A 14,194-nucleotide genomic window follows, 5' to 3' on the forward strand; every position below is an offset into this window, starting at 1 on the left:
AAGTTCAAAAACAGCTTTTTGTATGAAGCACTTCAGTCTGTTCATTGACACTGTTTTAGATCTTTGTTTTGTACAGCTTCTTTTTGGGTTTTTCTAAAATGGGACAGGTTTACTAAATGGGACCAGCCTGGGACAAATTTGCAGGCTGGAAGGACTTGTTAATCTGCATCTGTAATCTATAATTATTCTTTATAAAAAGTTCTGAGTGCTTAGTACTGTATTTTTTCCAGGGTTAAACATGTCTTTTATTTAAGTTTTATTTTAACTTGCACTTTTACTAAAGTAATAAATATTCTGTTATTCTGAATGTTCATTGCAGTAGGGAATAATAATTGTTGAAAGCTGAATTGTATTTTTCTTCTGAAAAAATTTTTCAGTTCTGCACAGTGAGGTCATGTGAAGAAACCAATTTAAGCACTCCACTTTTTGGATGCAACAATGGTTTAAACATTTTTTACTTTAAAATAATTCAATATTTTTCTAATAGCTCATAGTAACCTCCTTTTTTTTTTTTTCCTCCCCTATCCTCTATTCAGTTAATTGAGCATTTGCCTCATCTTTGTATGTGCCTTCAACATCCTAGCACTGCAGTGAGACACATGGCTGCTCGCTGTGTAGGTGTTATGAGCAAAATAGCTACCATGGAAACAATGAATATATTTCTAGAGCAAGTTCTACCATGGCTGGGAGCAATAGATGACAACACCAAACAAGAAGGCGCAATTGAAGCGCTTGCATGTATCCTTGATTGAGTACTCAAAAATGCAGAAGCCTCTCTTCAGCTGCAAAATTTGGAGGAACAAAAACCATTGCCTAAAAATAATGAGAAGGGGACTGAGGTAGAATGTTAAGTTATTGTCTCCTGTAGATAACAAATATAAGAACTTTATTTCCATTATTTATTCTTTGTTATTTTTAGTTTCTATTACTATTAGTCTTCATTATTTATCAAGTGAAGTTTTGGTGGAAGCAGTTCAGTATTCTAAAGAATGCTGAATGTGGAAACCCACATTACTGTCTGGGAATAAGCTTAAAAAAATGAACTAAACTGAAAAATAATAAGGAGTGTTTAATGTTACCAAAATGCACGAAGTAGTGGAATTCACTGGGTTGGCCCTAAGTGTAGCTGGGTAGATCAGACAACTTTTTTTCATTCCTTTGTTAGTAGAAATCTTGTTCATTTGAATAATGTATTAATAACTTGTATGTGAAACTGCCAGGTGGATAATGTCAGACAATGCTGAACGTGTAAAGGCTATTTCCTTAATAGATGGTTCAGGTGTAATGGAACAGCTCGACGTAGGTATTGTTCCATACATTGTTCTTCTGGTAGTTCCAGTTCTGGGTAGAATGAGCGATCAGACAGACAGTGTACGTTTCATGGCTACTCAGTGCTTCGCAACACTAATTAGACTAATGCCTCTTGAGGTAAGTTGAAGTTCTAAGTATAATGAGAATATGAACTGTTTTGTCTTCGCATCAGCTACAAAGCCCAAGCCTCTGGATCATTAAATGCTGAATAAATAACTGTCATTTAGAAATTCAGTCCAGATCAGGCAACTGATGATTTATTCTTTATAATGTAAAATGAGAAAAGTGAAACCCTTTGCTAGCATTTCATAAATCAGTGTTAAAATAAAAATTGTTTTTATAGGAAGTTTAGTTCAATTGTGTACACAAGTTAAAGTGCATATGTTAATTTGGTGTGTAAAGCAGCTTAGAGGTTGTATGTTTGTTCTCCTGGGTATGGTGACTGCCAGGGTGATGTGGGAGAGAATTAAAAAAAAAAAAAATTAAGTAGAATCATGGGTTGAGGTAAAAACTATTTACTAGAGAAAAAGGGATAATAGTTATGACTATAGATGTGTGTGTATATGTTATATACATATGCTGTACACATTTATATATATATATGCATTTGTGTATATTTATATATGTGAATGTACTATACACGTTCGTGTATATATATATATATATATGAAGGTGTATATGTATATGAAGGTGTACATAAATGAATATATGAAATATGTAATGCACAAGCAATTGCTCACCACCTCCTGACCAATGCCCAGCTAGCCCCACGAACAAGGGAAGACACAGATGGACTCTCACAGTCTTCAAAACTCTCCACGCTATGTCAGATGGTATGAAATATCCTTTTGGCCAGTTTCAGTCAGCTGTCCTAATTCTGTTCTCTACCAGCTCCCTGGGATGGTCTTGGCTCTGTACAACACTGCTTAGCAGCAACTGTAAACGTCAGTGTGTTATCAACATTGTTTTTCTCGTAGAACCAAAAATATAGCATAATACCAGACATGCTGAACTACATAATTCCATCCCCTGTGAAACAAAGATGCTCTTCTAAACTCAGAAAACAAATTCCACAGCTTCTGGCAAGATCATGAATATTATCCAGTGGTGATTAAGCAGTACAGATTTGTTTCTGTTTATCACTCTTCCTTCAGCTTGAAACCTCCAACATGTTTTAATATTGCACTTCAAGGCTTCCAAGTAACTGATTTTCACCACCAGATGGTAACAGAAGACAGCTGAGAATTCATCTGCCCTTTTTAAAATGTAAAAATATTACTAGCTTAATAGGTTTAGGATGTGTTATTGTCTTGATTTTTAATTTAGTGTAATAGAACCTTTAAAATCTGATAATAAGCAACTGCCTTGGAAGGAGCACTTTCTGTATGCTTACACTGAAATGTTCAAATTGAAAATGAGCACAGCAGAACTGAATTTCTAGGGAAACAATCTGACTGTTGTGCTGCTGTTCATTCCAGCACACAGTTCTCTTCATATCCTTGTACTTTGGAATACATGTAGGTTACATTTTTTAAAGCTGTGTTAATTTAGTAAGCAACTCTTAAAAATGTTGAACACTTGTTTTATTACTTATTTAAATAAAGAACTTCCTTAATATGAATTGATTGATAAATAAGGAGATTCGATATCAGATGTTGTATGTTAAGTATACAAGCTTAGTCACATGAAGTAGATTAATAATGAGAGAAAATACTGGTATGTTTTGAGGGGCAGTCTTCTGAATGCTAATAATTTTAAATGTGAGGCCAAAGAAGGAATTTAAATTAATAACTGTAAGGGGTTGAAGTCAGAAACAGAGCAGCGAGTAAAATATGGAAGCACATTCTTTTTTTATGGGGAGATATTTGACTTGAGGAATCTTAATTTAACCTCAGAAAAAAAGTTCAGTAATTGTAGAGTTTTATAAACAAAGTTGATGTGCTTGCTTTAATTTTCTTTAACTTTTCTTTTTATTTACATATTTTGGCTTCCTTTTAGCAGATGCTTGTTCTTGTTTGTCACTTAGCTTTTAATACTTAATTTCTTTTGCTGAGCTGTAAAATTCCCTGGATTTATTTTATATAAAGTTGAGAAGATTGCAGATGTTTGCCATCTGTTTATTTAAAATATCCAAGCTAGTATGAGGTTTTATTTCATCAGTGTGAGAGTTAAGTACCATGGCCCTAACACTGCTGCTTTAAAAATGCTATTTTAGGCTGGTATACCAGATCCACCAAACATGTCTGAAGAATTAATTCGAATGAAAGCTAAAGAACGCCACTTTCTGGAACAATTGTTAGATGGAAAAAAACTGGAAAACTATAAAATTCCAGTACCAATCAAAGCAGAGCTGAGAAAATACCAGCAGGTGAGAGCTTGTACTTCTTTAACAAGAATGGTAATTTCCAGTCTGGTAGGGTTTTATGGAAAGGTTGTTTGGGCGTTAGGTATTTTGCTTTGTGTTTTTGTTTGTTTTTTTGTTGGCTTTGTTAAATCATAATTATTTTCTTATTAGCTGAGCAATGTGCATTTTAGACTCTTGGATGAGGAAGACCAAATTAAGTAATACATTCAATTTATACTAATTCCTTTTTTTTTTTTTCCTCATGTAATTTTTCCCAATGGTCAATGAGGTCTGCCTTGCTAAGGCTGTCTGCAGCAGCTTTCTATTGCAAGGCCAGGCCTCATTATAACATTTGGCTACTTTATGTTTTTACGTCTATTTCCCCTCTGATTTGAGGGAATGGGCTCTAGCAGATGCATTTATGGGGATCTCTTTTTAGACTTATGGAGACTATGCACCTGTTAGATGCACCAGCCAGTTGCACTTGGGAGTTTTGCAGTGATGAATAATGGAATACAGTTGTTTCAAGTGAAGCGTAGCTAGCCAAAAGTTTTTGGTTTTGATTTTGTTTTTTTTTTTTTACTTCTGAGGCATTTCTTCATTTTCTGATTTCAGGATGGAGTGAACTGGCTGGCATTTCTCAATAAATACAAACTTCATGGAATTCTTTGTGATGATATGGGCTTAGGGAAAACTTTACAGTCCATTTGTATTCTTGCAGGCGACCATTGCCTGAGGTGAGCTTAAATAAATATTCTATCATAAGGACTTGAACAAGTTTTATCTATGGTTATGATTTGTTGTTCCTGGGCAACCTGGCATAGGTGGTCTGGCTTGAGCTGGGGGTTGGACCAGATGACCTCTAGAGGTCCCTTCCAACCTCAACTATTCTGTGATTCTGTTTTTTAAAATACAACAACAAAAAAAAAACAAAAAATCACAGAATAAAACCTGCACCACCTCCAGGAGTGGAAAAACAACAACAAAACTTTGTTTTGATATTCTTAAAGGGCTCAAGAATATGCAAGAACAAAACTGGTAGACAGTGTCCCCCTTCCCTCGTTGGTGGTATGCCCTCCTACACTCACAGGACACTGGGTGGATGAAGTGGGAAAATTTTGCTCCAAAGAATATCTTAATCCTTTGCACTATACAGGACCTCCTACTGAGAGAGCAAGGTAATACATTTTGCACTTTGTGTTTATAATTTAGGCACAGTAAAATATCATACCGAATTCTGCAGTTCACAGTTTGTGATCATGGTAAAACATATGGTGGTACCTTTAAGGCTGCAATAATATAAAGGGACACTTCAGTTACGTTGTCTTTTTTTTTTTCCCTGAAGATTACAATATCAGGTGAAAAGGCACAATCTCATAGTGGCTTCGTATGATGTTGTGAGAAATGACATTGATTTCTTCAGGTAAGAATTGCTTTGTTTTCTGAGGTTTTAATAACTTAAAATTTTGAATACTACTTCAGTCTATTTTCTTATTTTCTAGAAATATTAAGTTTAATTACTGCATTCTTGATGAAGGCCATGTAATAAAAAATGGAAAAACAAAACTGTCAAAAGCAGTAAAACAGCTGACTGCCAATTACAGGATAATTCTTTCTGGGACACCAATTCAGGTAACTGCTGTTCTTTTTTCTAAGGAGCTTGGTGAGTAGCAGGAATGAGCATTTTGCATTTTGTTTTATTTACGGCTGATCACAGTTCTGTTGTTCCAAGCACATGCTGTAAAAATAAGCTTTTTGTTAGTAAGTGCTTAAAAGTAAATCTTCTTTCCCATTATGCCTACATATAGAGCTGTGATAGTGTGGGTCTCAAAGACTCTCTACCACTTGTTAAGGTAGTGAGCAGGAAAAGAGCATTTCCTAATGTTTCAAGTGAAGTTAACAGGAACCTTGACTTAAAGAACTCTACAGTTTGAGCTCTGTCCTAATGATTTATGTCTAGAGTATCCATCCCATCCAAGACTAAGACCAGTGGAATCTCCTGGATTTTGTTGTCCATAACTGAGAGTGTGGCTTAAAACATCAGATACTGTAAAAAATCCACTTAGCTGTTGGAGAGTATGTAACTTAAACTGATGAAAGAGACCCTGGGTTTCAGGAGTTCAAAATTGTGTTTGGAACCTTTGGAATATTCTTCTGGAAGCATTAAGTATGTATGGAAATGTTCCTGATAACTTGGAATAATTCATTACTTCTGAAAGGAATTTAACAACTGTTTCTTTTATGTTCAGAACAACGTCTTAGAGTTGTGGTCATTGTTTGACTTCCTTATGCCAGGATTTTTGGGTACTGAACGCCAATTTGCAGCTCGTTATGGCAAACCAATACTGGCAAGTAGAGATGCCCGAAGCTCCAGTCGTGAACAAGAAGCTGGTGAGGATCAAAATCTTCAGGGTTTGAGGTTTTTTTTCCCCCTTTCAAAAAGTAGTCAATTCCAAGTTAAGAGTGTTGGTTTTTTCGGGGTGGGTTTTTTTGTTTTTCTCTGTGTGTTCTGAATGTTTTGAATTATTTGTATTTAACAACTGTTTATATGGGCTAATAGCAACAGTACAAGGGGGAATGGTTTTAAACAAATAGAATCATAGAATTGCTCAGGTTGGAGGCATCCATGGCCAGGCTGGATGACTCTGGGCAGTCTGGTCTGGTGGTTGGCAACCATGCCCATAGCAGGGGGGTTGAAGCTCGATGATCATTATGGTCCTTTTCAGGCCATTCTATGATTCTATTTTCTACAAAATTTAATTTGTTTCCATTCCTTTCCCTTCACTAGGGGTTCTTGCAATGGAAGCACTGCACCGCCAAGTTCTGCCATTCTTGCTAAGGAGAATGAAAGAGGATGTACTGCAAGATCTTCCACCCAAAATTATTCAAGATTATTACTGTGTTCTCAGTCCTTTACAGGTATGTTTAAAAAGTCAGCTGGAAGCTTAGGTTTTTTTGTTTTGTTTTGTTTTTAACAGCATAAAGATAAGAACAAGCAGTTCTGTATTCCAACGTCAATTTTATATCAGCTCTTGACATTCTCTGAGGCCACAAGACTAAAAAAAATCCTAGTAATATTAATATCTACATGCAGTCCAGTAGACTGCACTTTACCTTAGTTTCTGGCTTAGTTCTACAAGAAAAATTTGTTGGCATCTGTAGATTTTTCTTAGCAAATACTTCACAAGCTGAAAGAAATTCACTTGCAAGTGATTATATTATTAATGTTGATCTTATGCTACATATAAAATAGCTTTCCTTGTTTTCCATTAGTTTAGAACCTGAACTTGAAATTAAATTTGGAAAAATGTTATTTCCTTTTTTGTGAGGAAAATGCATACTCATTCTTTTGTCTGGAACATGGTCTACAGGTTCAGCTTTATGAAGACTTTGCCAAGTCTCGTGCCAAATGTGACATTGATGAAACAGTTTCTTCAATTTCACTACGTGAAGAAACTGAAAAACCAAAGCTTAAAGCTACAGGTCATGTATTTCAGGTACAATTTCTTCTCCAATTTTCACTAACTTGTTCTCTTATTTATGATAATTATATTTGTGTTTAATTATAACTGAAAAATTATTATAGTTAACTTAGACTGTAAGCCTACAGCTATGCAAGTAAAATATTGAGAATTTTTTATTAATTTGCCTGGAAGGTGATGTATAGCTATTATGCTTAAATTATGTTACAGTGTATTAACAGTGATGTAAATATGACTTGAAATTTTTTTTACTAATATTTACTAGCATTCAGGTTTTGTGGATCTTACATAACGCTATCAACCAAAAATGATTATCAAGAGTACAAAACAGTAAGATTAAATTTAGTAGCCTCTAGTTTTATCATTTACACTGCAAAATTAAGATTGCAAAGCATGAACCAAACAGTTACCTTAAGGTTAGAAGAGAAGGCTCACTGCCTTACAGAACTGCAAATTAAGCTTTAGCTATGTAGGAACAATAATTCTCAAAGGGTTCTGCTTGGCTCCTATGCCTCTGACCTTTTCTCTGCTCTCATGGATGTTACATCTCTGTAACAAAAATCAAGATCATTATGGCCCTAACAGTAACGGATTCAGTGTAAAAAAATATAGGTTTTCTTAATTAAAAAGGGTAAATTTAATTAAATGGAAATATACCAGTCTAATTTGTGGAATATGGCTAAGTGGCTTCTATACAGCTGTAACTACATTGTTACTAACAGTTTCTTTGAACCAAATTGAATTAAAGGCATTGCAATATTTACGGAAGCTATGCAACCATCCAGCACTAGTGCTGACAACCCAGCATCCAGAATATAAAAGAATTACAGAGCAACTTGCAGCTCATAATTCATCCCTTCGAGATATCCAACATGCACCTAAGCTTTCTGCATTAAAACAAGTAAGTAGACTTGTGTGTTGTGCCTTAATGTGTCTCTATGCTATGCTTTAGGATTTTAAGATCCCATCAATCTGAAAACTGGTCTTAAAATGTGAGTTAAGTAACAGATCAAATAGAGTCCAGGGGTTTCCTTCTAAAGTTTATGCTTTATTTTGCTGTTTAGCCAAGAAAACTCAAAATTGGAAGTGGAACAGAAAATGAGTTTTACATTAAATTTTGCTGCCTTGCAAGAAACTGTAGTTATTTTCTGTTTCTTACTCTTGGCCTTCTTATTGCAGATTTACTCCAATTTACTATACTGGAGACTATTAATTTGATAAAATCAAGTTGTGTTAAAGATTTCAAATTCTACTGTAAAAAGAGAAAAATGAAGAAAATGAATATTCTGATGAATCTTGAAAACTTGTAGTTTGTCTGTAGAATCTGACTTTTCTCTGTCATCTGAATGGCTGTCGCAGACTTCCTTTGTAGTTTATTGGCTTTCTCTTCCTTCTACTTTTGGTAGTCCATCCATATCAGAATTTACATGAGATCTACTGTCACTTTGGTATGCTTTAATTTAATGCCCTTTTGCTTAAAGCTGCTGCTAGATTGTGGTTTGGGAAATGGTGGATCTTCAGAGAGTGGTACAGAAGCTGTTGTGGCCCAACACAGGATACTTATCTTCTGTCAACTTAAGAGCATGCTGGACATAGTAGAGCATGACCTTCTCAAACCTCAGTTACCTTCAGTCACCTACTTACGATTAGATGGTAGCATACCTGCTGGCCAGAGGCATTCCATTGTTTCACGGTAAGCACAGTCATTCATGACTGATATACAGACAACTGCAGTGAGTTATTTATGGTCTGTAACTGACACCTCATTGTACTGCCAGGCCATCACTGTCTAACTTATATTAAAGAGAAATTAAAAATAAAAATGCCACACTTCTGCCTGTGAAAATGTTCATAGCAAGAGTCTGCATCAGAACTTAAGCCTTTAAAGTAATTGGATGACTTTTTAATAACAATGTTGAGGAAGAAAATTGCTAATACCTGCTTTTTCTCTATAACCTGAGTAAAGACATCAAATTGCAGACAAAACAGAAGTATGTGGTTACCCTTATAACATCTGGCACATGAAAACAAGTGCATAAATTAGCAAATGACCTTGGTGTTCTATGCTATCCTTTCTGTATATCACCTGGAGATTATTACAGTTCTATGAAGAACCCTAAGAGACTTGGGATATGGGAATGTAAGAGCTATGTTTTACTTCATACTTAATGACTCTTTCCTATATTTATGGAAGTAAAACCAAACCCCAATGTTACTGGCATGTGTTAATATAGGAAAAAGGTCTATCTTAATTTTAATATCAGGGATAGAAGTTGGAAGACAATTTTAAGGAACTGTATGATGCTTATGCCCGCATTTATTTGAATGACTTGCAAGTCAACTTATTTAGCCTAGGTCCAACAGTACAAATACTTTTATTGCTAGTGGATAGAAGTCTTAGATACTTCAAGCTTTATTTTGTTTTATTAGTAATTAGTAATAAATTACTCCTTTTTTTAATACTACTTATTCAGTATTAGATCTACAGAGGAACCTCAGGCAGCTAAGGTTCATATTTCCATCCTTAAAAGAATTTTACCATGCTTTACCTTTTTTTTTCAGGTTTAATAATGACCCATCTATAGATGTTCTGTTGCTCACTACTCATGTTGGTGGATTGGGACTTAACTTGACAGGGGCAGACACAGTAGTGTTTGTGGAACATGACTGGAACCCAATGAGAGACCTGCAAGCCATGGACCGGGCACACCGTATTGGACAGGTGAAAAACTCTTTATTTTCCCATATTTTTTCTTGTTGAGCTCTTCAAATTTGGATAAGATTAAGATTATAGCACATACCAAAGTGATTTCTAGGGATTTCCACCTAGTTTTCAGTCACTGCTTTCTTACATACGTCAGATGTTGAAGGGTCTATTTTTCCCTAACTCTGTATGATTCCCTTTTCCATACTGAGTCACTGAGAAGCATCCAGAGAAAGAATCACCTTTTAGTGGAGGAACAAATGCAACAAAAACAAGGTACTGAAGGGAAGCCACATAGAATTGTCCTTCTCTGATGCCTGACAGGGAACAAGTGACTAGTTGTTACAGTCTTTACAGTTATGACAAACAGCAAAATTCCTAACTTCCTCAGCACAGATATTGCAGATGCCTCTACTGTGTGCTAGCATAGCCCTGTACTCTCTCTTTTCTCTTAACAGCAGTCAAACTTATAAAGTTACTCAAGAGTAAACCAAACTATTTCCCACTTTCTTGAATACTGAAGCTGTTATTTTTTTTTCTTTTAGCTAATTGTTGTTTTTACTCTTTCAGAAACGTGTTGTTAATGTCTATCGCCTGATAACCAGGGGAACTCTAGAGGAGAAGATTATGGGTCTTCAGAAGTTCAAAATGAACATTGCTAATACAGTGATCAGCCAAGAAAATGCAAGCCTACAAAGCATGGGAACAGAACAGCTTCTTGATCTCTTCACTCTTGACAAGGTAAAGGAACGTTTTTTAGAAATAGCTACCAAAACCAGAGGGAAGCTGGGGAAAAGCTTGGAATTGCAAAACTTCAGATGAACACTTAAAGTGCAATAATGAGTAGCAGGTAACTGAAAAACAGGAGGAAGGCATTTTCCCAAATTAATCATAGAATGGCTTAGGTTGGAAGGGACCTTATAGTTCACTCAGTTCCAACCTCCCTGCCCTGGGCTGGGTTGCCACCCACTAGATGAGGCTGCCCAAGACCTCATCCATGCAAGCCTTGAATGTTTCCAGAGATGAGGCATCCACAGTTCCTCTGAATTTTCACCTCTCTCTGAATAAAGACTTTCTGTCTGAAATTTAACTTAAACCTTCCCTCCTTTAGCTTAAAGACATTCCTCCTTATCCAATCACTATCAGACTGCGTAAAAAAATTGCTTCCCTCCTGCTTATAAGCTCCCCTCAAGTATTGGAAGACCACAGCAGGGTCTCCCTGGAGACTTCTCCAAGTTAAACAAGCCCAGCTCCTGTAGCCTTTCTTGATAGGAAAGGTACTCCAGCACTCTAATCTTTGTGGACCTCCTCTGGAATTGCTCCAACATTTCCAGTCATCAGAGTTAAAGAATCTTTTTAGGAATAATTGGTAAAGGAAAACTAAGAATGCATGCTTATGATCAGTAAATATTCCTAAAAACATTCTTCTCTCTTATTTTTTTGGAAGGATGGAAAAACTGAAAAACCTGATACTTCTACCTCTTCTGGGAAAGCATCAATGAAATCAGTGCTCGAAAACCTTGGAGAACTATGGGATCAAGAACAGTATGACACTGAATACAGCCTTGAAAACTTTATGCATTCATTAAAGTAACCATCATATTTGTAACACAATTGCTGCTAGTTCACAATTTTTTCTGCTGATATTCAGCAAACTTCAAAGCATATATAGTGAACCTTTAGCTTAATGTGTAAATACTTATTGAAGAATCTTCAAAACGCTGACACTGAGTAGTGTCACCTGTCTCACCGGGGAGTTATTCTGTCTTAAACATTTGCACTGTATAGAATAACTTTAAATGTAAACATTGTGAGGTGGTTTGAATTTTACTTGTTCTGAATGGCTGCAAATTCTTAACTTGGTAGAAGAATAAAACAAAGCAGGTTTTTACAAATGTTATCAAGTGTTATTTCTGTTTGAAGTAAGTCCACTATTATTTTTCTGTATCTGTAGTAGTTCTGTACAGTTGTTTCAGTGAATACTTTAGGTTGCTCCGTGTACATTTTTCTTTTAAACACAACTTGCTTTTATCATGTATTAAAAGAATTCAACTTAAACTTTCACTTCAGATCATTTCAGAACTTGTATCACCAGAGGCAAAGCCTAGAAGCCTTGAAAGTACAGAGTAATTAAATGGCACTAGGTATGTGCACCCACCTTTGTATATTGAGTATAAATACACTCTTCAGTCTTTTGACACCATCTTGAGAGAACAGCCAACTTGAACTTTTTAATGTAATGAGTTATACTAACTACAGGTAGTGGTCTATTTGAGGCCATTTTTGCATCCTTTTAGCAGGGGTGTACTTTTTTTAATTTATCTATAAGGCTAGAATATAGCCACTTGGAGAGATGCATGTATTCAGTATGTTTCAATCCTATATATTTTTTTGTAACTAAAAAGAAAATAAATATACAAACATTTTCCAGAAGTAGATTTTACACTGTCTAGGATTTTAAAATCCACGCTAAAGTGACTGTTTACTAAATTGATGCATGATTTAAAGCTTCTTAAAGGAATAGGACAGATTTTTTCTTTAGGAAAACATATACATAGAAATACCTACATCCAGTTTGAGGGACTTGAATAGATAAAATCATGTAATAAAGATAGTAAAGGACTTAATAGCAGTGAGTGAGAATAATATGGCTGTACGTTTAACAGCTTTTTATAAAAGGGAGGCAGTAGCAAAGGTGCATTTCTAGATGTGCATATGTACCAGTATATGCACTTTTATAAATATTAAATTATAGATAACTTACAGCAGACAGCAGTTGTCTGAAAACAAAAAAAAAAATATATGTATAAATATAAAACCTAAGGTTTGTAGCTTGCTGTGTGCTTAAGCATCAGAGCTTAAAAACCACCAGAGACCTCAACTATGTAAAATAAGATTGTTTTAAAACTATATAAATCAAGACTGTTCTGCAGCATTGGAGATGAGTTAATGTCACATTTCAATAGTTATGAACTGCCATACTGTAACTAAATTAGCATTCCATGAAAATAAAACTGGGAATATGTAACTTGTATGTTGTGTACGTGCATGTTTGTTTTTTCTGTACAGATGACTCTTACTGTGGCTGAATAGGAAAAAAAAAAAAAGCCAAAACACTAAGGGTAAACACTAAGGGTTTTGGAAATCATAGCATTATATTCATTTTAACTGAATGCTTCACACACTATTTCTGTTGTGCTCCCAACTCTAATAATTTAAGGAGGAGAGATAGGATAGGGCTTGGTGTTTTATAAGCAGAGAAACTGAATACTAGGTATTTTATGATAAACTGGTGCAGTAATTTCATGGCAGTGCCCAGAAATAATAAGGTTTTTGGTTCCTTATTAATCATAATACTACATGTTTTTCAGCAGGACTTTATTAGTTGCAGTAGAAGTAAACTGGTTCCTGCAGTGTTCTTGTTGGGGGAAAAGACAACAAAAGACTGTAAAATAGTTATTTATCCTCCTGAAGTTGCTATACAATCATAATGCTCTTAACAACGTTTCTCTTGGATGCAATATTAAAAAAAAAGAAGTATAGCATTACCTGGTTTGGACTGCAGAGGGTTCACAGTGTATAAACTGGATTCACTTACAACAAAACTAAAGAAATAGGTTTTTGGAATGCCTCTAACTACACTCCACCTGCTGAATGGGTATACAGCTGGGATAGAATAGAAATAAAAGCTTCAAATATGTCAGCTTCTTAGCACTAAACATTTTGCTCTACAGCTTTTCCCCTGTTGCAGTGTAGTATTTGCTGAAGATGATGCTAACATTCCAAGGTGGATATGCTCATGATTCAGTTTAAATGAAATTACTTCATGCTTAATCCTTTTTGTCCATCATAGCAGATTTCTATTATTTATAGATAAGCCTGCATTTTGCCTTAAAACTACTAGATTTAAGGACATGCTTAAACTTACTAATATCCTTGATTTCACTACCACTCCACGGTTCTACAAGTTACTTAGGCAGGGAGCACATGGAATCACCAGATGCTTTGGGTTGGAAGTGACCTCAAAGACCTTCCAGTTCCAACCTCCACACCATGGGCAGAATCACCTCCCACTACAGCAGGCTGATGAATCCTCATCAAACCTGGCCTTGGAAGCATTCAATGAATGCAACATCCACAGCTTCTCTGAGCAGACAGTTCTGTGAACACCCTCTGAATAAGGACTGTTGATTTTTGTCTTTCCAAGTAAGGATACTAGTCTCATTGGAAGCCTGGTGTTGTTTTTCTTTTTTTTTTTTTTTTTTTTTTAAATGCTAAAGCTGCAATAATTATGCAAGACAACAGCAGACTAATGCTAAGGTTAAGCCATTTCATAAGCTTCTCGAACACAAA

At 35.5% G+C, this 14,194-nt stretch overlaps 1 protein-coding gene across 2 annotated transcripts in view; it reads left to right on the top strand.

Moving 5' to 3' along the window:
* The window catches only part of BTAF1 (B-TFIID TATA-box binding protein associated factor 1), a 42,676-nt gene extending 29,803 nt beyond the window's left edge, over nucleotides 1–12,873 (top strand). Inside the window, exons 24-38 of one of the 2 annotated variants that reach the window (XM_052676570.1) lie at nucleotides 537–738; nucleotides 1,280–1,428; nucleotides 3,527–3,679; nucleotides 4,271–4,392; nucleotides 4,666–4,833; nucleotides 5,001–5,078; nucleotides 5,158–5,287; nucleotides 5,905–6,046; nucleotides 6,444–6,574; nucleotides 7,027–7,152; nucleotides 7,886–8,038; nucleotides 8,619–8,830; nucleotides 9,700–9,859; nucleotides 10,412–10,582; nucleotides 11,289–12,873. In XM_052676570.1, coding sequence (XP_052532530.1) covers nucleotides 537–738; nucleotides 1,280–1,428; nucleotides 3,527–3,679; nucleotides 4,271–4,392; nucleotides 4,666–4,833; nucleotides 5,001–5,078; nucleotides 5,158–5,287; nucleotides 5,905–6,046; nucleotides 6,444–6,574; nucleotides 7,027–7,152; nucleotides 7,886–8,038; nucleotides 8,619–8,830; nucleotides 9,700–9,859; nucleotides 10,412–10,582; nucleotides 11,289–11,435 — 2,244 coding nt within the window. In that variant the 3' untranslated portion in view covers nucleotides 11,436–12,873. Of the gene's footprint in view, nucleotides 1–536; nucleotides 739–1,279; nucleotides 1,429–3,526; nucleotides 3,680–4,270; nucleotides 4,393–4,665; nucleotides 4,834–5,000; nucleotides 5,079–5,157; nucleotides 5,288–5,904; nucleotides 6,047–6,443; nucleotides 6,575–7,026; nucleotides 7,153–7,885; nucleotides 8,039–8,618; nucleotides 8,831–9,699; nucleotides 9,860–10,411; nucleotides 10,583–11,288 lie in introns of those variants that run through there. The other variant, XR_008205012.1, reaches the window with a different exon arrangement.
* The last annotated feature ends 1,321 nt before the right edge of the window (nucleotides 12,874–14,194 follow it).

The sequence above is a fragment of the Tympanuchus pallidicinctus genome, unplaced genomic scaffold, assembly GCF_026119805.1.
Source record: "Tympanuchus pallidicinctus isolate F22 unplaced genomic scaffold, pur_lepc_1.0 scaffold16, whole genome shotgun sequence".
Lineage (NCBI taxonomy): Eukaryota > Metazoa > Chordata > Aves > Galliformes > Phasianidae > Tympanuchus > Tympanuchus pallidicinctus.